Here is a 25,387-nt window from a genome sequence, read left to right on the forward strand (position 1 = left end):
TCCAACGTAGATCTAAAATATTATAAACATTTATTTTGAAATATATATGCACCGATGGATTGTAATAAAACGAGATTAATATGTTTCAACAGCCAGGAAAGAAAAAAAGTAAACAATAATTGTTCATTGGTTAAACGGGCAAATAAAACGCGGAAAAGGGAGCAAGAAATGAAAATAATACGAAGAGGAGTGTGTAAATTACGGAACAAAACACCCTTCTAGTGTTCAGCATGCGCAGATATTCCGAACTGGTAGAAATATTGAATAGCGAACAACCCTTGAAACGGTGCGAGAGCTACAGCCAGTTTTAGTACTATACGCGCCAGGAAACCGTGCAGGTGTCCAATTTCTTTAGACAGAAAGTACATACTACCCCTTTTTTTAATGTTATCGTAATTTTGTTTTACCCTCTCGAAACTAGAAGATATGTCGTTAGTATGACGCAATTACTAGCTATAAATTATGTAAAATGGAGCCTACTAGCTCCACGCCAAGTCCAGAAACGAGTATTGCAGATTCTACTTACACAAGGTAAATGTAACAAAAAAAAACATATGCACACAAAGCGACTCCAATTATGCTATGTAGGCCTGCAGGTTCCAAAATCGAATATTGTTATTTATATGAATCATCATACATTAATACCATTTTTTTCTACCTCGTTCGCATTCTCGCTGTTGCGTTGATTATGCAAAGGGCGCAGGAATATGTGGGTTAATGTGTTTTTGCAGTAACCTCATAAAAGTTTCTTTTATGGATTAATTATTACTTCCTTATATACATCATCTTCCAACGAAACTTCCTTCAATATTCAAGTAACCCAAAGATGGTCTTATATTTAAATAATAGAATAATGAAAGTACTAAATATAGTTGTATACTATACGATTTAAACTTGAGTCTACAGAACTAACTTTTTATTAGAAACGATTGCTATCAAGTTGAAAGTGCATGCAGTTGCATATCCTATTATTTAAAGTTCAATCAAATTATATGTTTTACGTAAAATCAATTTTACATCTTTGTAATTTTAATAAACTTTTAATCATCATATTCTACCTTACTGCAATGATAAACAAAAATATTTATATAATAAACGGAAAAACTCATAATATATTATTTTGTGTCATATATATGATACATAAGCTTTTAGTATTATTATTAATATAATTATCTACTGATTTACAGTTTAAAGTAATAAACTTATTATTGAAGTATGTTGATTAAAAATCGATATGTATTTATTAGAAAATTATATTTATTTCTAAATCATTATACTTATTACAATTTTGAATTCATATTATTTTAAAACTTAATATTAATGTTAATGTTGTCTAGTTGAATCTCGGTCGTTAAAGATAATTAGTACCTAAGAAGCAACCAAAGCTTATATCTAATTCCCAGTTTTTCTAAGGAAACTGAAGCGTGTTTGTTTTGATTTTATGTTGGGAAACCGATGCGTATCTTTTGTTTTTATATTGGGATAACCGAGACGTACTATGCGCATTATGTTTATAATCGCATAATGCAGCTTATATCTGTCTGGATTCTCTATTCATCCGGTTTGGAAATTTCAAAACAAACTAAATTTTAATTAAGAAAAAAAAACATTTTTTTATACATAAATAATTGTTTTTTTGATTTTTGTATGTAATTAGGTCCTCGATTAGTCCGGTTTCAATCAGTCCGTTATATTGACGGATCCGATTATATGCAAAATGTTACTGCATATAAATTTAAAAATTGTTATATTAACTTTATGGTATTGAAATATATGACATATTTAGTTACAGTGGGCCATAAAACATTAGATTGTATTGAAAAGCTATAGATCTGAAAGAAAATTATTATTGGGTTGTATTTTCTTTATTAAAATTTTCAATAAATCAGATTTGGTCGATCTCAACGCACATAGATATTTTTTGCACGAAGAATAAACATCTAGAAAAGACGTAAAAATATCAGTGATTTTCAAGCGGTATGCCTTGAGATGATATGTTAAGTTTGCCACAAAATCGTTTAAAGGTAATTAAATTATTTTCGAAAGACTTTCAAAGCACAATAAGAGTACATATCAAAATGAAAACATTATCATAATTTAAGTGTACTTCGGAGGTATAGCTATACTTGTGAAATAGAAAAGTTGAAAAAACACTGGTTTATATTGGACTATTAAAAAGAAACAATATAGTTATAGTACGTTTCAGTAATAGATGTATATAAATATTTTCTAAATAATATTTAGTTATCTTTCTCATAGTTGATACTCTTATATCTATTTTCAAAGTGCATGTTTCTTCTAGTTACACTACTGTTATGTTAAGTTAATTTAATTTTGTGAGTGGTCAATCTATCTACTTTTAATACGAATTATATTTGATTTATGAATTAATGACCGACATCATCTACCATTTCTTCCAGTGTTAAACAAGAACCGAGTTCTAATCCAGCCAGCCCCCTGGAGGCATCAAGTCCAACTTCAATAGCTGTTAGGACCAGAGGTACGATAATTAAATTTAAATATTCATACCAATTGCGTAACTGTTCAAACATCAACGCATTCTCCGGAATGATAAATAAAAATAAATCTTTGGGACTTCATTACATTCACAATATATTTGTGAAAAAAAATCTGGTTTATATTTTTTATAATTAAATTATAAATATCACCTGTGATATAATTCATAATTCATTAATCAATTGCATGCAATGGAGAAAATGGTAATAATAATAGTTACTTTTTGTTAATAAGCAACATGTGTACTTTCATAAATAAATAAAGAAAACGGTGTGCGCTTTTAATGTGTACCAACGCCGACACAAAAACACATACAAATTATAGGAAATCGTTCTGCATACGGAAATTTCTGAAATAGCTGCTAGATATGTATTCATGCTCATAACCAGTAATTGCAAAGCGAATACTTTTCAATGATCTGCGAGCGCAGTTGAACGTTGCCTAAAGATAATTTAAAGGAAGCGAACGATAAAGATGCACAAACTTTGATATGATTCAATATTTACAATTGCGATGATGATCTCAATTTATTTTCTATTATAATTTTAATGGATTGCAAAGAAATAGTAGACGTATAAACGTCAACTAGTTGCTCTTTATGAAAAATTTTATTACAAATTTATGTTTTACAAAGTTATTATACTACTGTTAGAAAATTTTAATAAAACAGATTTGCAATCATAAAATAATTAATAATTATCTTACATATACAGTCCTTTAACCTCCTTTAACGTTACCTTGATATAGCGCGATTTTATGTAAAAATATTAACTATAGAATCTATAGTTATACTAGAAGAAGAAAATACTATTTAATAGATTAGTAATGATGTTATCAATTAAACGTTTCGAAAATGTCGACAAAAAGTATGTAAGAAATTTATTAAATTCGTAAGATGACGGCTTTTCAATGGTATTTTTAAAATAACTTAGTATCAACGATGCAAAAGAATACGAAGACTAATTATAGAAAATACTAATTGTGAAAAGTGAAAATAATTAGAATTTCAGGAGAAGTGTTATTATTAAGTTATCAGTGTTACATTTAATTAATCCGAATTATTATTCAATAAAAAAGGATTAAAGTGTAAAATCGTATTCTAAAATGTCGAGATTTAGTCTTCTATAACTTTTCGTAACACATGCAAACAATGATTTTTTCAATATTTACTTCTCAAAATATTTTATATATTCCGAGAAAAATAGGTAACCTGCTTACCGACTGAGACCGGTTAAAAAATTGTTAATATTTATTTTCTTAAATTAAATTAAAATTGAACAATCGATATAAAAGACAAGTGTGTTTACACTGTTATTACAACTTTTATCAGGGTTCAGATTAAATTCAGTTTTATATTTTCAAGATGACTGCATTAAAAAAAATTCATACTATTTCCTTTATATTTGATGGAAAAGTGATATTTTGAAGAATGAAATATGTTCCAATTATGTGAAGGCAGTAAAAATAAAAGTTATTAAAAAAATTAAAAAAAACAGACGAAAAGTGTGAACATGTACTTTATAAAACATATTGTTATGTATAGTCGACCAATATCAGTCCTCAGGAATAAATAATGAAGAAGGAATTATTTTGAATAGACTTAGAAAATCAGATTTTTATCATTATTCCGAGTGATGCAAAACAGTGGTTCTTAACCGTTTGGTAGTCGCGTCCTTCTTAAAAACCTGTAATATATTCGCGGCCCTCTTAACATTTTAAAATATTTTCTTAACATAATATTTATAAAAATAAATCTAAAAACAACATTCATAATATTATAATATAAACGCTAATATTTATTATAATTAAATACTTTATGTGTTTATAATTGTCTGTAATCATTTAAGAATAATTTGGAAACATGTCGAAAACATTCGATTCTATTCCTCGTATTAATTTACGAAGTTCCATTTTCATCGCCTCTATTTTATCTCGCATGGAAAAAATGTTGTGTTGATTTCCTTGCATAAATAAATTTAGTTGGTTTAGAATGGAGAAGATATCTGCAAAGTAAGAAAGTTTTACAATCCAATTTTTATTGTCAAAATAAATGTCCAACTTTGATTTTTTATCATATAGAAATACAAAAAATGCTTTATAAATTGTAAACCTAGACTTATAAAAACTATTTTGATTTGTACATAAAAATGTTCTATTTTGGAAATATGTTTTGTTTTTTTTTTCTTTTTTAATACATTTAAGCTTTCTGCACATGTTTTACATTCATTCACGTTTTACTTAATTGCTCAATAACTAGTCAATTTAAAATATGTAATGAATATGGCTGTGAAAGAATAAATTGTCATAGTATTAGCGATTATCGTATAATCAGCTTTCAAATTTGAATAAATTCATTTTATGCCTCGAAATTAATGAGTTGATTAATAGAAAAATAATACATTTACAGAACATATTGAATATATTTTTTATTCCGGTTTAACAAAATTAAAATCTGGTCATATTAACCATAGTATTTTTCACCTCAGGACGCTCACTAATCGAAATGACTATATGTATATTAATTTCGATCAATAATATAAAATTCTTATATAATATCGATTATTTCATATGTTGATATTTAACTTCGTCCAAGGTCTACAGAACAACAAAAAGGAATTCTAAACTTGTACATGGTCACTATGAATCAATATAAATTAAAATATTTAATTAAACAATTAAGTTACATATTAAAAGAATATGACTAATAATTATTTTAATAATAATAACATTTATTTATTATAGTTTTAAGAATAAACACCTAATTTGCTACAGTTTTTCGGTAAAAATTCGGCTACTTTCACCTTTTATTGAATTGGTTGCATGCGCATGCATTTCCGGGGCTCGTATCCGGTAATGCTGCCTATGTATATATATACATGGAAAGCTGCGTGATCGATCCAGCTATCCAGATTATTTCGGTTTCAGTGAAGGGATGATGGACAAATTCGTGTGTGTGTGCCTGTGCACACAGTTTTATTATTACCGGCTTCTTGCCCAAAATATATGATACTATCAGGCCTTTTGCGACATTACTTCTTACTCATTGAACATTTTTTGGAACCAAGAATAGAATCAAAATTAGTTCTGTTGAAAGCCCAAGCTTTACGCACCAGTAATAAGTGTGCGTAAATATTTTATGTACCGTAAAAATGTAAACTTCACTAATTCGGCGATATTATCAATTCTTGTTTCTAGTTGTACCGGTAAAATTAAACACGTAAATGTTTTTATTAACTCTTATTAGATATGAATTTAGTTCACAATACACAATATAGAATTTTCCATTTATTTTATTTGAAATCTGAATTGCATTTTTGCATATAAATTTGTTTATGAATTAATGATCCATAGATTTATGCATTATGCAAATCCTTTCGTTACATTATTCCATAAATAAGCGGAATTAATCGTTGTGCAATATAACTAAACATTCTTAATATTTGAGTTGTAATAAAAAATACTGTAGATTTTATTTGGATTTTCAATATAAGATGTGTTTTGTAAGTAGGTGGCCGCGTTTTGTCATTTGAACGAGGGACAGTCGTGGTTGGTATTCGGTGTCGTCGACAAGTGCGTAAAGTGCGCACAAAGATAGACAATTCAGTCTATATTAAAACGATATAATGGTATTCTGGATGTAGTATGCATGCGTTGTATATGTGTGTGTTTGTACCTGGTGTAGAGGACAGTAATAGTAATAGCTGGTAGAGCTGCCAGAGGCTCAAAGGAGGAATAACCGAGGCCGTTCACCTCGACAACGTCGACTGCCAGAGCATTCACAAAAAGAGAATGAATCCTATACTATCAAATCAACAGCATCATCAGTAGGAAGCGCATTATTACCGAGCGATAATTATAAATCGTGAGAGAAAAGCTACAAAAAATACCTCCATTTTATCATTGTTTCTTGCACCTTCCACATCATCTGTTCTCCAAGGAAGTATGTCTGATTCTAATAAAGAAATAAGTATAATCAGATTTAATTTAATAAAATTATATCCTTCGAAGATATTGTATTTATTTAAATTTAATAGCTAGTTAGATAATTCTGTTACACCAAGTAATATGTTTGCAAGAATGAAAAATTATGTTCGTATTTCATTAAATTAATCTCGTGTCCGTCAGAGATCAGGATACTGAGAAATTCTGTTCTTGAAGCTGTCGTCGTTTTATTGCATAGTCCTAGTAGCTAAAATACAGTGTTTCCTGACTACGGCTATTAATCTGCATTAGAGGGTAACATTTCACGCATATTTTTGTTTCCGGGAAACTAGAAATTTATTTTAAATTTCCAGTATTTTCCAGGGAATTCCAGGAAGAAACTTAGAGCTTTTGTTGATAGTTTATATTTGTTCAAAAATAAGGTCAATAAATAAATTTATAAACGAATCTTAAATTGGGATGCAACATTTGGAAAGAAAGTTAAAAAAATGTGGTTGAGAATACTTTTACAATTGACTTGGCTACACATAAAGTGACCAAGTTTATGTCTAGTTTTCAATTCGATCTGTAGTTTTATTTTCTTAATCATCCATATTTAAGATATTTTATAAATTTATTAGATTAATAAACAAAAGTAAAGACTGCTTAATACTACGAATATTATTGATAGCTACTAATCTATTCTCTGTAGTTTATTGTTTAAAATCCATCTAAAATATATATTTTATTTATGAACTTGAGGAATTTAATGAATAATAAAAATGAAATAAAACAAATCTGATTATATTTCAAGATCGTTAATTGAAATTTCTTAAAATTTATCACATAGCCTTACATTTAATTAGGTAAGTCGTAGGTATATTGATAAATAAAAAAAGATAAGTATTTCGTATTCGTGGGATAATATTTACATCTTTAATTTTAAATGAAACCTTGTAGAGACAAAAGTTATGTAATACCATATCGAAAACGGGAGTCCTTGAAATCGAACCTTTGTTCCGGTGCCATCCCTTTTCCTGAGCAAAAGAGAGACCGGCCAAAATGAAAGAAGGGGGAATCTCTTCATTGAAAGCCTAATAATGTTCCCAGCTTTCTATAGTATCATTTGGCGTATATTTTCGTTCGCCGAAGGACACATATTAAAACGTGATATATCTTTATTTTATATATCTATTATTTAATAAACGAAACTGGTTAGGAGTAAAAATGGGGTTGCTTCGGTTCATCAATTGAGAAGAGAGATGATGCTGGAGAGAGAATGCACACGTGTGTTTGTATGTGAGTTGTGGATATTCCTCTGAGAAATGGAACCGGTTTTATAAGCTAAAGTTCATTCACACGCGATCAAGTCCGCTCCTCCTGCCTCACAATAATAATTATCTTTAAATCCATATTTACTGTATCAATCAGACTCGGCTTCATATATACTATATTTTTTTTTGTTCATTCTTCACTCGTCTACCTCTTTCTCCAGCGACTGTCCTTCCTTCATTCCGCATTTACGCTCTATATAATATTTTCAGACACACAGATCGAAAGCATTCTTAATAAGTTTTGTGTTACTGTATATATAATCGTAACACAAACTAAAATAAACTAATACATATTATTACTTTACATTTATTTACAAATTGTCACAACAAAAATAGAGATTGATTTTATTTATTTACAAAATTATTAATAGTTTTTTTTGGTTTAATAAAATTATAGATTTATGTAATTGTCAAAAGGCAATAAATAAATAAACTTAGAAGACGTTACCATTTTCATTAGAAGAAAATCGTGGAATTTTTGAAGATTAAATTAAGATCCACGTTTGATTATGAAATTTGATTATAAAAATGTTGTATCTATTAAAAGTGTATTACTAAATATTTTTTGTTTGTGAAGAAAGTCTTATGCCAGTGGTCCATTGCAAAGAACGCAATTTAATGATCGAAATTATAAATATGTATTTATGTGTGTATGACTGTTGCAATAAACCTTACTATTATTTATTATTGTTTGAACTCGTGTTTGTGTTAGTTAATCGGTGAAAGTAATTTGAAGTTACTGTAATAACTAGTTTAATTAAATCTAGCCAATTTGGTTAAATTATAGTTGTGTCTTTGTGAGTGTGTGTACGTGAAGTTTTTGGGCTTTGGTAAATGAGGGGTTCGTTCTTTGGTAACCAGTTTTCTTACTTTTCGAGATTCTGGAATTGATTAATGGAGGCTGGTGGTACCGGCAAATGATGTTGTCGGTTACGCAACTAGCGAGCGTCCGAGGAAGTCGAAGAGAACTTGCTGTTGCGAGGGGATGTCTTCGCGATGGATCCGTAGGCGGAGGTCCATATCCTTGGCAAGAGTCCTGCAAGGAATGGACGGCGTGCCAGCGAGATAAAGGCAAAAAGGGTATTTGAATTCTTCTTGTCCCAACCAAGTTGGTGAGTTTGGGGCTCGGAGTGTGTAAATGGTCGGGTCGGCCGTATGCTTGTGTGAGTAGTTGTATGCGATGTGGGGAGCAATGAACTTGTGCCGGTAGCTTGGCCACTATGTTGTCCCTCCTCTCCACTGGCACTTACCTGTGTGTGTTGGAGAGTCCGAGAGGAACCCAACAGCGAGTATTAGTAGTACGGGATTATACAACATCACTTGAACGCGGCGATGATGTTGATGATGCGAAAGAGTTTAATACGCTGAAGACGACGTCCGAGAAAAGAGTTTTGACCACGTGGCTATGCGTCGCGACGCGCTTTCAGAATGATGGATTATTTTATCACCTAGTGCTAGGCACCTAACATTGCTCCGTATTTTAAACGAGAGGAACCTCAAGAAGTGCAACACCAACAACCATGGATGTTTTTAAAATCGATCAATCGCTCGCGGGTAACCTGGGCAGTGCGCCCTCGCCGGACAAAATCTCCCCCGATGTCTCATTCGATGCGGGTTCCGAATTCAATCTGAGCTTCTTCGACACCCCCGAGGACAGTAGCACCCAGGGCTTCAGCGATCCGGGCTCGGTCGGCTCGACCTCAGCCGGATCGCCGCCGCCGCCTTCCATCCAGCATCAGCAGCAGCAACTCACCCCTCTGCACAATCCGCTTGCCGGCTCCAGCACCCCCACAAGTACCCTCATTCTATCGCCGCCCCCCGGCGTCTCCTCCACAGCCATTACCACTATCAAACAAGGTATTTTTTTTAATAATAAGTTTAAATATACGCTCAAAATCGAGACACTATTAGATAAACCTTAAACACATTTATATAATTAACACCAAAATAGGAATATTTATATATTTATTAGCCAAACTATCTTTCTGCTCGGTAGGAAATATTTCTAATGATTTGTTTATTATCCTCATTTCTATCATCAAATGGTACTACTATTAGCCAACTAGAGTTGCATTTTTCATTTATTTCGAGTTTCTAACTCAGAACATTTGTGTCGGCCCTATTGAAATTTAACAATTTTTATTGATTTTGCACCTATCGACCGTATCTTGTGTTTATATACATATTTGATAATTTCAATACTACTATATTTATTGAAATGAAAATATAATGCAAGTATAAATAATATTGTCAGTAAAATTGACAATTTGTTTATTATTTTATGGAATGGCTAGAATGTATTTCTCTACAAATATCGTTACAAATAATTTAACTTAACATCTCTTTAAAGCGAAATAATATTATATCCAATTGGCTATTGGCCATAGGTCTTTCTATCCTAATATACCATTATACATAATGATGTAAAGGAATTTTTTATATAATATTTATTTTAGTCTTATAGAGAAAAATTAATTAAATACATATTTTATAAAAAGATATTTCGATTTTATACGATTAACAAATTTTATAATAATTATAATCATATTAACATTATAAATTACGCATGTTTACAAATACACAATTGAATATTTACTTTTAAGAACAATTTCCAATATTTATCCTATCATATAATTATTACAAAATGTATCGGGACACAAACGTATTATATTATTTAAAAATAAATTTTCGAATAGTTGATTTTATCTATATTACATAATTTAAAAGCATTATAGTATTTTTTTGACAATAATAACAATAATAAATTATAAGTTATAACATAATACAACAATACCTATCATACTGCAAAATTCAAATAAATTCTAAAAAAGTCCACAAAATGATTTATGTAAATGATCGGTTTATTATAGTCAAATCTCTTTTCATACTATTTATTTTTGTATAATTTTAGTTCCTCGTTTAGTCCGGTTTAATACAGCCTATTGACGAAACCGATTACCCGTAGTATGCGACGCATTGCTGTATATGTAATGAACGTAGTATATAGTTATTATGTAAGTTTGACTGGCCATTTACTAATTAAATTTAAATCTATAGATTTTATATATCTATAAATATTAAAAGCAAGTTCAATAACAATTATATATCAAGTTTAAAGTTACTATTTCCGTGTGTTCATAAAAAAAACAGTAATGAGAACTTACATTGATCTTTAAACAAATGAAGGACACGAAGCGTCCGGTCGATAATCCTTTGAAAATTAATGAGTGTTTCTTATTGAAATGAACATTCGTTTGGTTTTTACAATACTATTTTAATTCAAATAATAATATCGACTGCTATGAATATTTTTGTACTGTTAACACTAATTGTACATACCGTATCACGTAACTGATAGCTATCTTGCATATAAAATAATAATCAGTTAATTAATAGTTCGGGCTGCGAAGAAATCGGACAGCAAACACTTTCGCAAAATGTTTTTCTGTTCTGACACCAAACACATGTTTCTATGACAAACGCCTTTCTGGCTCCAGTGGTGATATGAACCTTAAACTTCTTCTTAAATCGATAATCGGTTTACGAACAACTGATATTCGCTACATATTGTCTCTGAACGGATTTATTTATAAATAAAATATTTTGTAATAATCAATAATCTACATGATACCAATCTAATAATAACAATTATACAATCATATCTAAATATATATATATATTGTAAAAACTTACTATTACATACATAATATTAATATACACACATTTTTACAGTTATATCTCAAACAATAGGGTTCATAAATGAATCGCCAACGCAGATATGAATTATATCTCAAATTGTTCGTTTAAAAATCAGTTTTAATAAGTTATATTTGAAATAGAATTAGTAGAATATTTACTAAAAAGTTCTGTCTTCGGTTCCTTCTTTTTTGTTTGATGGATGTTATAATCTATTTAACATATATATCTATCTATATCTATATATAAAACTACCATTTCAGAGATAAAAATTATGGTCATAGTATAATAAGAAAATTAAATACTTTTTTGTAACATGTTGATGGCTACTTGCGTTAAAAGCCGACAAAGTCAAAGTGTTAAAATATAATAACTTAAAAATAAAAAGTTAATATTACATACATAATTAATATAATATCAAGATATTTGAAAATATGATTCTAAATTTGATTGTTTACGATTTTTCTCTCTTTCGTTTAAAAATTTCATAAACGAATTTATTCCATTTAACATTTATCGCTTAACAATAATATTTTATCTAAATCGTGGTCATTTTCACTGAATAATAAAACGTTTTCATATAAATGACAACATCTTTTGTTGATAACATTTCGGTAAAAGCTTTTTTGCATTTTTGTTTGGCTTCGATGCTAATATTTTTTTTATGAATCTTTCATTGAAAACCCCATAATATTTTGCATGTAATAAATTTCACAAATCTTATTCGTTGATATTTTCGAAATTTATTTATTGATCCATCTAGATAGATATCAAAATTTGCGTAGGACTTAAATTATATATTATAATCTAATCTTCTAAACTTGTTTTTCGAAGCAAATATACAGGAGTATTTTACATAAAGTAACATGTAGAACGTGTTTTAAAGTTAATAGAAATTAATAAAATTCTGCAGCGAAACTGCTTGAATTGTCTACACTTATATTAAAGCGAACCTTAAGTGCAACGTAGCAGCATTTAAAACGAAGAATTCGCGTAATTTACTTTTAATGTTTATTTTATCTTCAACTGATCGATATGTCTAGTTTCCTCGCTCAATTAAGATAAAATCTATTTAATTGAACCGAGCTGATATCGCATTAAGATACCCATTCAGCATAATTTACAGATAAATCGAAGATAAAAATATGTCTCTAATTAAATCGAAATTGCATTGCATTTTCAAGCGACTTTATGGAAATTTTACACGTTAATACGAAAGGCGCGCAATGTTAACTCTTGACGTTTTTCACATAAAAGCTAATTAAGCGAGCCAATAGATACAACGATACAATATGCAAGTGCATATTTAATATTCTAAGACTTATCTGTTGGATAAGGTAAACCTAATGTTTAAAACAATAACGCTTTAATTATAAAATGGTTCATTGAATGAAACCAAATTATTTTTTTTAGGGCGGAAGGTTCATTACCCATTTGTAATTCATGTGTTTTTTTTGTTTTGTGTGTAATATTGTCTATTTTATTTTGTTTTGCAAGTTACAGTATTAAAATAGCCTTGAATAAAACTAAAATAATTTACGGTTTACAATTTGCGAACTTAATTATATAACTAGTTACTTTTCATGTAGAAAAGAGTGAGAATGCGAACACTTTCCCGCATTTTTTAGCAATATCCGAAAAAGGCGCCAAACGCGTATTTCTTATCTAATCGTTGGGTGTGCGTGCCCGCAGACAGCTCAAACAGCGATACGTAATTATTGATTTAATTAAGCTTTTATCAAATTAATTGAACAAATCACTTCTGCTGTCCCGATTCGAAACTAGTTTCCGCCAATCTCGTTTTGTGCCGTGCCTGCATAACCTGTGGCCAGCGCAGAAATTACGCAGATATTGAACCGAACCCAATTAATATAATAAAACTCAATTTTGAAATATGTAAGGTATCATTGAACATGTAATTTCTTCATGAATAATTCATTCATCATTATTTGAATTGAAATATATTGCTTTCCCGAAAATGTTGCTTTCTAATATAATAAGCATATTGTATAGACAACTTCATTAATTATTTTCATAAAATTTATATAATTATTCATATCAGTCGATATTTGCATAATAGAATACAAGTTTATGAAAAAGTAATTCGCGTCTTAAAGTAAAGCGAGAATTCGTTTCGCACTCGTAAAAGTTCAATAAACTTTTTGGGCAAAACAGCGGGCGATTTGTGAGGCCACGACAAGAGAATATTAAGCAGGCCGAGTCCAAAACACATAACAAAAGGTTTCACCAATTGGCATTAATCATACTCTCGCTCACCAAACATACTCGCACGAACAATAAAGAATGTCCGACGATGAACTTAATTGTTGATTGATCGATGAAGCATTTAACCTCGTATTCATGCTAAAAAGTAATCGCAACGCGTAAATTAGAAAATTCAAAAGGTGTTTGACGTTTTTTTTTAAGAAATTGATTGGTGTCTTTGCTGAGTTAGGTTGCTGGATAGGAGAAACACATCATTGTATAAACACATTCAATGTAATTTATTTGTCTCTGGACGGATGTGTTGAGGGCATAAGACAGCACAAAGCCAACCACATTACGAGATTTAGTTATCATTGTTTCTAAAAATATTGACGTTTCTATTTGACAATAAATAATTACACTCAACTTACAAAAAAACACATGAGAACCACAACAGAAATGATCTAAGCTTAGTGCCGGTTTCGCAAATCACTGTTATTAGTCTTAATTATAACAGAAGAAAACCTGATTCTATGTCGATTCGTTTTTTGTTTAACATCCACTTTAAATTACATCTGTTATATATTTCAATATTGGTTTCTTCACTATAAACTACTATTAAAGCTTTGAACAGGAAATTTGTAAAATAATTCGCATCTTTACTTTAAAGTAATTTTAGTTTTAATGAATATATGACAATATTTTATTTCAGAATTTGATTATGATATTCTTGTTTGCATTTGTAACTCTTCATTTAAGACCGCTCTTCAGAGATTTTTACCTCTTCTTTCCTTCCGCTACTTGAATTGTATTTTCCAGAGATAGTTCATGGTACTATTGAAAAAGAAGCCATTGCAAACGAATAACCTAATTAATAATGAAATATTACAACTTGCATTTAAATACACAGCGTAGAAGCCATAATTAAAATCAAAGTTGCCCTTCCGTTGGAAACCCCACGAATTTATATTATAGCCTCTTCTTCCCAAATAGAAACAAGTATCATATCAGTAAATTATATTTAAAAAGTCCATATCTGAAAAATTAACAAAATAGTGTTGCATTATATTTTTTTCGGTGAAAGTTTATCAACGTTCTACAACTGTATCGTTACAACTGTTCCTTCGTTGGTTAGATTAATCCAATTACAATTTATGTGTCGTCGTTATTATCGTTCGATGAAGCGTTGCCATTTATATGCTTAACATATAAATTAAAATGCAGCACACGGGATGGTATTTAAGTTATTGTGACTGGATCTTTATTTCTTTATTCGAAATAGTTAGAAAGTTATTATAATATTTCTTTTATTGCTTTAGCCACCAATCAATCATTATCATGATTGTTATAAAATTAAACGTTTTCCTATTCAGAAAATAGTGTATCATCGCCCATTAATTCTGTAACATCATTAATTCTACACGCATGTAAGAAACTTCAACAATATTTCCGATAACCATTATAAAAATAATCATAAATAAATAAATTATAGTGCCATATTAAAAAACCTGAAATTTATTAAAGAAAAATTAAATCAATGTTTTTTTATATAAAATGTTTTCAAAAAGCCAAACTTTTACCAAAAATTCCACTGTCGAGTTTCTGTATTATTTCATGAAAACTTATATTTAAACTTTTTTAATAGAGTTTAAATTTTTTACAAGAACATGTGACTATACAAATATAATCATGTACCAGGTAGCATGTACATTTGAACTAAAACTAATAAAAAACGTAATTTGTTGTATAGATACATACAATCAGCTATTGGTCGCTTAACTGAAACTAAATAATCAAAATATTGAGTGAAGTAAAAAGTTCTGAGCCTTTTTGTTAGATGGCTTGTCATTCTATATTGCGACTTAAAGGCGAAATAACGCTTTAAAAAAATTATTTGACAGTTTTGTGTTTAGTGAACGGAGTTGTGTGTTAGAGCGTTCTAAAATGGAAGTAAAAAAAAGAGAAAATTCGATACATTTTTCAGCACCATTACCAATAAAAAAATGTGTTGTTTATGGTCCCAATACAGTATAGAATGCAACAGTAAAGCGCTGGTTCCAATGCTTCCATTCTGGTAATATGAACGTCGAAGATGAGACATACTCTGGTAGACCAATCGTCGAAAATGTTGATAAAATCATGAAAATCGTCGAGTCGGACCGGCAAGCGAGCACTTATTGTCCAGAAACTCAAGATTAGCCAGAAAACCGTTTGGAACCATTTGCATAAGGCTGGTCCTAAGAAAAAGCTCTGTATGGGTGCCACACAAATTGACGCAAAAAAACCTTTTGGAGCGAATTTATGTTTGCGAGTCTTTGATGAAACGTAACGAAATCGACCCATTTTTGAAGCTGTTGGTGACTGGCCATGAAAAATGGGTCACATACGAGAACAACAGACCGTGGTCCAACCGCGGTGAGACGGCCAAAACAATCGCCAAGCCCGGATTAACGACCAAGAAGGTTTTGCTCTGTGTTTGGTGGGATTGGAAGAGATTCCTCCGCTATAAGCTGCTCCCATCGGGCCAATCACTCAATTCAGACCTATACTGTCAACAATTGACCAGTTTGATGCAGGCGCTAGATGAAAAGCGTCCAGAATTGGCCAATAGGAAGGGTGTTGAGATCTATCAAGACATCGCCAGGCCGTACACATCTCCAGACCTGGATACCAAATTTATTTATAAAAAATATAAATATTTTTAAATTTCAAAATGGTATTCTTTACTAAGCCATGAACAACATATCTTTATGAATAAAGTATTATACTATCTATCTTTATGAATAAAGTTTTATACTATAAGTATAATGTAGATGATATTATTATATAGACAAAAATTTGCAAAAAAAAAAACATTTTTCGAATATTCTAAAATACGTATTAAACCAGTAAATATGTTATTTTAGCATTAATATTGCTGTTATGAATTTCGATTTCTTGAAGTGATAATTAATGTTGTGTACACTTATTTAAACTGCCAGGACCTATATTTGTTAGAAGGTGTTTGCTTTATAACTGTCTGAAGAGATCCTTCACCCCTTCAAATTATCTGTGTGGTATTAAGAGTATACATGGTATTTATCACAAGTTGGCAAAGTGACAGCGGTCTATATTTAAAATTATGAATGTTAGAATGAATAGTTTCTATTCAATATAAGAAATGATAGTGCTGTAAATTCCTTACCTAAAAGTAAATATTGTTATTATTCAAATATTATTTTATATTCATATTCTTCGTTATAATGTTAGAAATGCAATTTAAATTAGTACAAAAAATCAAATAGATTTATTAATCTGTATTTAATAATAATTATACAGTCATATACTGTTTAACTAAAAGTTGTACAGAAATTAAGTTATCCAGATGTCTCAGTCAATAGGTTTCAAAGTAACGATGTCAACAACCATATATATCAAAAGGTAATTAAATGACATAGAAAACGTTTTTTTTTTAGTGCAAATGATTCTGATTTAGAAATAAATGTTATTGCTAAATAACTCTGTATAGGCAAAGTAAATTGTCAAATGAAATAGAAAAAAGCACAAACAATCACCTTATCACTAATATTTTAAAACGTGATTTCATTTTGTATGTAAGTTAAATATTATTTACATTTTAGTCTTTGCTTTTTTACCTTTAAACAAAGTGGAACGCATCCAATTTCTATGACTGCAAAATATTTGAATTTCATTAAAAAAAAATCTAAAATTTATTACTATATTACAATTTCTAGTTGTTTGTTCTCATATTTTTACATTTTCATCTCATTTTTGTAATATATAATAATATTTATTTTACTAATTTCAATTTTATTATTCAACTGTTGTTGAATTTTCTTCACATTTATTTCGTTCAAAGAGTGTTTAGATTTGTTTCATTTCATAGCATATTTTTGTCTGATGTATTTGTAAGTACGTATTTTTTGCTATTTCAATCTTTATAGATGTAATAAGGAAGCAATGACGGCATAATATATTTTGAGTTTGTAACAAAAGGAAGAAAGTGAAAATGCGGAAGGAACAGCACATCGAATGTGTTGTGTGGGATCGATGGTTGTTGCTAACTCTACATGGTTTTCTTTCAGCTTAATACTATGGATGGCTCTTCAACGTATTATCGCCTCTACACATAAGTTCTATCGCATGATGCGTTCAAATAGGGAAAGTCCTTGACAGAATACTGAGTTAAGTGATAGAGAGATAGAGTGGTAAATAGACGATGGAAAAGAACTGCTTGATGTAGTTGATGCAGCAGCTACAAACACGAAGTTTAATACGTGTATAAGATATTTTTTTCGAATATAATATGATGAAATCGCTGCGGTGTAGTATTTATGTGATGCACGAAGAGGAGAGTAAAATTCCGCCTAAAGATTTTTCGTATGGTTCATTGGCCTATAGAGAATCGCTTGCTTGGGGCCAGAACGCGACTTAAAAACCAGTTTCTATAACTAAATACCGTCATCATTGAGGTACCATGTCCGGCAAGCTGTATACATTATCTCGCATAAGAGTATGCCTATAAACACATATGCAAGAAAAGGAAGAAATCAAGATATACAGAGAGGACCCCGAAGCTTTTATTAAATTATTTTCCCAGTCCCTTATATCAGTTTCACATTACTCAAAAACTTTTCCTCGGTATTTCAGTTCGGTTAGTGTTTTCTTATTATAATATGTAGAGCTGAAGGAGCTTACATGGTCTGCATAAACGGTGATTGGGATTCAGTCTACTTTCTAGATCGGTTTTTACCGTGACAGTAAGTGCATTGCGTAAAGCGGGTGAGCGAAAATTTCGTGAAATATGATTTTCTCTAGAAGTGAATGCGGTGCGCTCAGAGGTAACAAGCAATAATACTGAACGGGAATGAACATAATTCGATCTGCAAAAGCGTTAAAATTGAATTATATAAGAACTCACTGCTTACGTTCGCTTTCTGCATGCCGCCACTATGCAAGACCGTTTTCTTCCGCATCTGTCCCTTATACCTCGGTAATATCGATGAAAGAGATTTTTGATATTTCGGAGTGATTATTTTTTCAATTTTCTTCGATTTATTTTTGATTTTCACAGATGTACTCCTTTTATTAGAAGTTATCTAATTTCTTCGCACTACATAAATATCAATAATATCGACCAAATGGATTTCTGATTTCATTTAAATGTAAAATAACGTGCTGCATAATTGACAATTTCAAATGCACTTGAATACATTAGGTGGTATCCATTTAAGTTCGTTGATAAGAATGGACTTTTCATCTCATCTACAAACATGTGAATATTAGATGAAGCTAATGGGATTGGAAGTATAGCCGCAACCGATGTAAATAGTAATAATTTCCTTTTAGAAGTGTACGTACGTACATATGTAAGTAACTTCCTAGTTGAAATGTTACGCCATGTTGGGTAGTAGCATTGGTGGCATTGATCCGAGCTAAAGGCTCCAGGCTTTACTCTCTCTCTCTCTGCCCGTTTCTCTCACTCTATCTCTCTCGCACATAAAGAGACTTCTCAGTTGAATGTTATGTGTGTACTGAGGTGCAGTCATGAGATGCATTTACCTGTACTGCACAAAGCATTTTACTTCACTTAGGTTGTCACGTAACATTAAATGTTCGAAATTCAGACGATACTATTTTCTCCAAGATTATTTTGCAAAATATTGTTGTCGAAAATTCTTGTATCTGACAACAAACAAACTGTGTTCTTTTTTTGAGTAGATGCGTTTGTTGTTTTTTTTTGTTTGCTTTAGAATCAGCTGATTTTTACGTAACCGCCTGTCGTCGTATGCGTTTTATCAATGGAAAATAAACAGAGACCGAGGAGCTCTCGCGTTATATAATGCAAAACTGGACACCCGTCAGCCTTGTTTCATAAGACCTCTCTGCTCGCTGCCTTGCATGTCCGTGAACTTAACCTTCGAGCATGCAATTTCGCTGTGTTACACATTGCTTCTCTTGCCTGCAACTTTCCCCGACGACCTTTAACCCTATAACTCAATATTTTATTTCTAGCTTTAAAAAATTTCAACAACATGTACTTTAATTTGTAAATAAATTAAATATATTTAAAATGCAGTAGTATAGTCTTTGATAAAATTAAATTTGCTGCAAGAAATATTATTGTAAATCTCTTGATTTCTAACAGGTTTGTAACAATAAAGTCGTCAATGAAAAATAGAATGCCAGAAGAAGAAAAGTTATTACTTGTTTTAGGGCAATCGAATATAATTGTCCTTCGGAGTTTTCATCTGAAAAAACAAATTTATTAAGATTAACGATTCAAACCTTTCCAAAAAAAGCAATCAAATGCGAAATATAATTCGGATATATAATTTTGTTTATATTTTAAATATTATTCATTAAATTTTGAAATAATTATATTTAGTTTTTTATTTATTTTTTCATAATAAAAGTTATTATTCGAAACATTATGATTTCATTTGCGTTTTTTTTTTCTACAATACATTCCATTGTAAAATTATAATATTAGAAATTTACCGATCTATTTTCTGCGAATACTTGCAATTTGATCAGCTCAGTGCATGTGTACATTTTACGTCACTGTACGCGCTCTGCATTTGCGAGGTTTATTATTACGAACAAGAAATTAACATAACTTTGTTGCCTTTCTAACACCTAATGCGAACAGATTCCCACCCCCTAATTTTATTAGTTCGTTGCCTTTTAATGCGAATAAATTGCATATACTCGGCCCGCTGTTTCCCTGAGTTATTTTTCTTCTATTTGCGCTAATGAGACACTTACACGTCGTTCCCGCGACTATTAATATTTATTTATGCTGATCATTATCTAATAATCAGTTATGTCTATTTTTTTTTATTATGACATAAAATACGCGTTTCGAAATATTGTTATTATATAGCAGGGGTTGCCAACAAATCGTCCGGTAATTCTAGACAAAAAAAAACATTTTTGTCTTTCACTTGATATGGATTTTTAAGGAACTTAATTATATGAAATATTAAAAAAATACTGGCAATCCTCTTTTATTGAATGAAAACTGGTTATAATCAGCACCCAAAGTGCTCCTAGATTTTATTTATTTCTTTGGTTCAAATGTTCCGTGGGATAAAGAAAAGGTTGAAATCTCTATTTTAGACTATCAAAATTGAAGGGTTGTTTATTCAATATTGATATTTTGTATTGCATTTTATCGCGATTTTTTTACAGATTAAAATCAGTACACATTGTTTATTATAATTATAATTTTTGCGGAAGTTGTCCTATTATTTCTCTGCAAAGAGTTTTTGTCCGTTCTTTATAGCGCAATGCGATTCGTTATTATCCATATACGCGACATGGCTTTTTGTTTCTCTTCCCAGTAACTGAGGACATTTAATATTCCCAATACTGTCGGTTTTACTGCTATTTTCCCGGTAAAATGTATCGAGATTGCGAATATCAAAATGCGAAGACACGCGAGTACCATAACGGAAACTCCGCTGGCGTTGCAGCAGTGACAGTGACCGCGCCTAAAATCTATCCTTTTTCTTCTCTTTACTTGTAGAACAACACTATGCGGCCGCCGATTCCAACAGCTCATCGACGACAAAATCCTTCGTGCCATGCAAGGTTTGCGGCGACAAGGCATCGGGATACCATTACGGAGTGACGTCCTGCGAAGGATGCAAGGTACAACGACGATGCGAGGCGTCACATGCTACGTCCCTTACGTCCTTATCATTTTGTCTTTGACTCTCTGTGCTAACGGTACAAGGAATAAATCAGTTTCGATCATTCGATTTCTTTTTGCGCGTCTCTCGATAGCCGTTGTAGTTGGAACTCGTTCCTTGCATTTTATATCTGGTTTTGTCCCATTCATTGATGCGACAATAATTCCGAGATTTATGCATATTCTTTTATTTTATATTATTATTTGTACTTATTAACTTGTACCGTCAGCGCAGAATTTGAATTAGAGAAAATTTTATCACTCGACGACAAAGTATGCTGATTTATTTGTTCTTTGTACAGGGATTCTTCAGGCGAAGTATCCAAAAACAAATCGAATACAGATGTCTAAGAGATGGCAAATGTCTGGTAATAAGGCTGAATAGGAATAGGTGTCAATATTGTCGGTTTAAGAAATGCCTCGCCGTCGGAATGTCAAGAGACTGTAAGTATTATTTGATATTATTAACTAAAACATAAGAAATATAGATTCGCAAAAGAGAATTACGAAAAACTATTATTAAGATCCTGATGCTATTATCTTTTTTGTTGCTATTATTGATCGTCGTTGACCATGAAATTGCATGGAACAATTTCCTGCACGTTTTCTAAGAACAATAAGCACGCGCATTCGAGTTTTATTCCTCGCCTCGTAGAAACCTATCATATGCAGTGCTGAAACTAGATTCTAGCAGAACAACGTATAATTGAAGCGCTTAATAACTTATCAATTTATATTTAAATAATATAAAAAAAATATATAAACGATAATATTTGATTTAACTATTTTTAGCTGTAAGATATGGACGAGTGCCGAAGAGGTCGAGAGAACGAAGTACGGACGAATCTTCGAGAGTTTCAACCACAGACGCCGACCAATCGGATTCGGAGTCAAAGCAGCTTGCAGTTTACGATGTGATCCAAACGGTGTCGCAGGCCCACAACGCAAACTGCGGCTACACCGAAGAGCACACCCGGAATCTAGTGAGGAAACCACTTGCTCAACCACCACCAACTAGTCCCGAAGATAACGAGGTTGCCTCGTCGACGGCGGAGAGTTTGGAATACCAGAGGTGCTGGCTATGGCAGCAGTTCGCCACTAACATTACGCCCAGCGTACAGAGGGTGGTAGAATTTGCAAAGCGGGTGCCGGGTTTCTGTGATCTGGGCCAGGACGATCAGTTGATACTCATTAAAATCGGTTTCTTCGAAATTTGGCTCAGCCATGTCGCCAGACTCACCACGAACACGTCGATGATGTTCGACGATGGTACTACGGTCACGAGACAGCAATTAGAAATTATGTACGATGTGAGTCGACGAATTTCTATTTAACTAAACTGTTCTATTTATGCTGCCCTTCTTTTCAGAGTGACTTTATATCATCGGTGATACAGTTCGCGAACACCTTCAATGCACTCTCACTAAATGACATGGAACTAGGATTGTTTTCATCCGTTGTCCTCTTGACCGGCGATCGACCTGGAATCACCGATGTTAAATCAATTGAACATCACCAGGATAAACTGATGGAAGCTCTCAAAGTACAGGTAAGAAATTAAAATAAACCATACTACAGTGGAATCACGGTTCTCTTCTCGCAAAATTTGCTTCCTAAACATAAAACTTAAATTTTTGTTAAACAACCAAGTTGTAGAGCTGTAGCGAGTAAACTTCAATTTCCAATGGAAATTATAAATTTATTGTTTTTTGCAGATGAACTGCATAAGAATTTAATTTTCTTGCTTTGTAATCAACACCTAAATCTATGACCAGACTACTTTTTGATAAATCAACTAATTTGTCTGTGATATATTTAGGTTGGCCGAAATCACGCGAATGATCCTCAGCTCTTTTCAAACTTGCTAATCAAACTGCCCGAGCTTAGAAACTTGGGAGCAAAGCATACGGCGCATTTAGATTGGTTCCGGATAAATTGGGTGAAGCTGAGTCTGCCGCCACTTTTCGCCGAGATATTCGACATTCCCAAGTGCGAGGACGACCTGCAATGACCGAAGTAGTCCCACCAGTGATATGTTTTTAGTGACGCAAATGTACACTTTATGTTTTTTTATCTTCATATACTTTGTTTAATTATTTTATTAATTATGTAAAAAAAAACGACGGGCTTCGCGATTTTATTTTTCGACCATCGTCCTCGCAAGAGAAAAAGAACTGTATACCCTATTGAATTACTTAAATTATAGGACAACTTGCGCTCTAAATGCCACATCTTGCTCAAATTGAAATTTGTTTATCAGTTGGAGATCATCTTCGAATCAATTAGATTACAGGGTCTAGGTAAGCATTGACCACTATTTTAGTCATTAAAAAGATAATTATATACATGGTGTCATCTAATGGACAAACTTCCATTTCGTTTCTTCGACGGTCTATCTACCGTCCAAAAGAAAGTAACAAAAAATATAATAATAATTTATGAATAGCAATATATATAATACAGTGCAAAAATAAACCACTCTGTTCAACTATTTAAATGAGTCACGTTATAACAACTGACATTAAAATAATTGAAATTAAAACGAATAATATAAAATATCTGGACGGAAAGACTGCGGTCAATATACATGTACAAACATGTACATGTATACAATAAATTATTTTTATTATTATAAAATTTCTATTTAAATATATGAAATCTATCAAAATAGTTGTTGATTGTATAGTTTCATCAGAGCAATAAATTATATAGAAAAAAAACAATTGAAGTTATTCGTCTTGATTTGACTGTTTTAATAATTATAAGACCGGTTAATCTATTATCTGTTAATAGTTGTCATAGGAACGAGTGAATTTGCTTAATGCATTTGTATAGTAAATACAAAATAGTACGGCGATATTATCAACTGATAAATAAAATGTAAACTTCTTCCGTTTTGCATTTGACAAGAATCATAATTGATGTGTAAATAATTACGAAAATTTCCTATAAATAATTGAACGAGTATACCACAATTTAAAGTATTCATATGGATGAAGTATATAGATGGACTTTATCAGTTGATATTTGTAAGCCTTAACAACACTTTAACGTTTATTGATACATATCATATAAATAATAATAGAATCGCCAAGCGATAACTTTTTCAGTGTTTGATCTTTGCTGTGTAAGTTTTACTGTAAATATTGTTATTAATTATTGACAATTCATGTTTTATATACATATATGTATATTTGGTGTGGAATCTATACGATTTTAGTGGAAATGCAAAATCCATCCTATTTTCTGACTTCTGAGAAATTGACTTAAAAAGTATTATGGATTCTGCAATTGTAAAATCGTCGGGTATTATAAAGAAGTTTACTTAATAATTATTTAGTCATATTTTCCTGATTTTTTTCTCTTTTATATGTAAATGTATTGTAGACAATGTAAAAAGCTTAATTGAAATGCAAAGGATCGGAATCAAGTGAAGTAACAATCATATCTAAGCGTATAAATGTAAGAAGTTCTTTTAATTGTCGGAGTGTTCAATCTCTAAAGTAGGGTACAAAATGATTCACTTTTTTTTTATGATATCATAAGGATTTTTTCTAGGGATTATGTATATTGATACTACTATCTTGATTTTACTGACTGAAGTTATTTATGAAGTTAGTTACTTTTATTAACGTTGCTAATTTGTAATCACTTTCATTATGTTTCATAGTTCTGCTCAATTAGAAAATCGGATTTAGTACTAATAAATCAATGTTTAATGATAATGGAATTTCCAAGGTTTCTATTCTTCATTGAAGACTAGAATATTTGATAAAAGACAATTTAATGTACCTAATTTTTCGTACTTAATATGAAGAAAGAAAAGCTAACCTTTGTATTTTGTAAATAGTTTGAATAATTATTCTATTTTCTTTCTATTCTGATACTTTTAGATACATTTACTATGTTCTTATTATTAAAATAAGCAAGAAAATATTTCCCACTGCCTTTCCGAAATCCACGTTTTATACATCTATATAATATGCCATTTTTTTTATATAATTTATTACTTTTTATA

The 25,387-nt window shown here is 31.0% G+C and overlaps 1 protein-coding gene across 2 annotated transcripts; it reads left to right on the top strand.

Annotated features, from left to right (window-relative positions):
- The first annotated feature begins 310 nt into the window (after window positions 1-310).
- Window positions 311-24,399, top strand: LOC108568332 (ecdysone-induced protein 78C). 2 transcript variants are annotated; one of them, XM_017929339.1, is made up of 7 exons: window positions 311-531; window positions 2,421-2,500; window positions 21,205-21,329; window positions 21,672-21,813; window positions 22,162-22,679; window positions 22,739-22,918; window positions 23,189-24,399. In XM_017929339.1, the coding sequence occupies exons 1-7, from the start codon at window positions 470-472 to the stop codon at window positions 23,378-23,380; spliced, it is 1,299 nt and encodes a 432-aa protein (XP_017784828.1). In that variant the 5' UTR covers window positions 311-469; the 3' UTR covers window positions 23,381-24,399. The 2 variants fall into 2 exon arrangements, with proteins under 2 accessions (XP_017784828.1, XP_017784829.1); XM_017929340.1 differs by lacking the exon at window positions 2,421-2,500 and having other exon boundaries at window positions 23,189-23,380.
- Window positions 24,400-25,387: the final 988 nt, after the last annotated feature.

The sequence above is a fragment of the Nicrophorus vespilloides genome, unplaced genomic scaffold, assembly GCF_001412225.1.
Source record: "Nicrophorus vespilloides isolate i.1.1-1 unplaced genomic scaffold, Nicve_v1.0, whole genome shotgun sequence".
NCBI classification, from domain to species: domain Eukaryota; kingdom Metazoa; phylum Arthropoda; class Insecta; order Coleoptera; family Silphidae; genus Nicrophorus; species Nicrophorus vespilloides.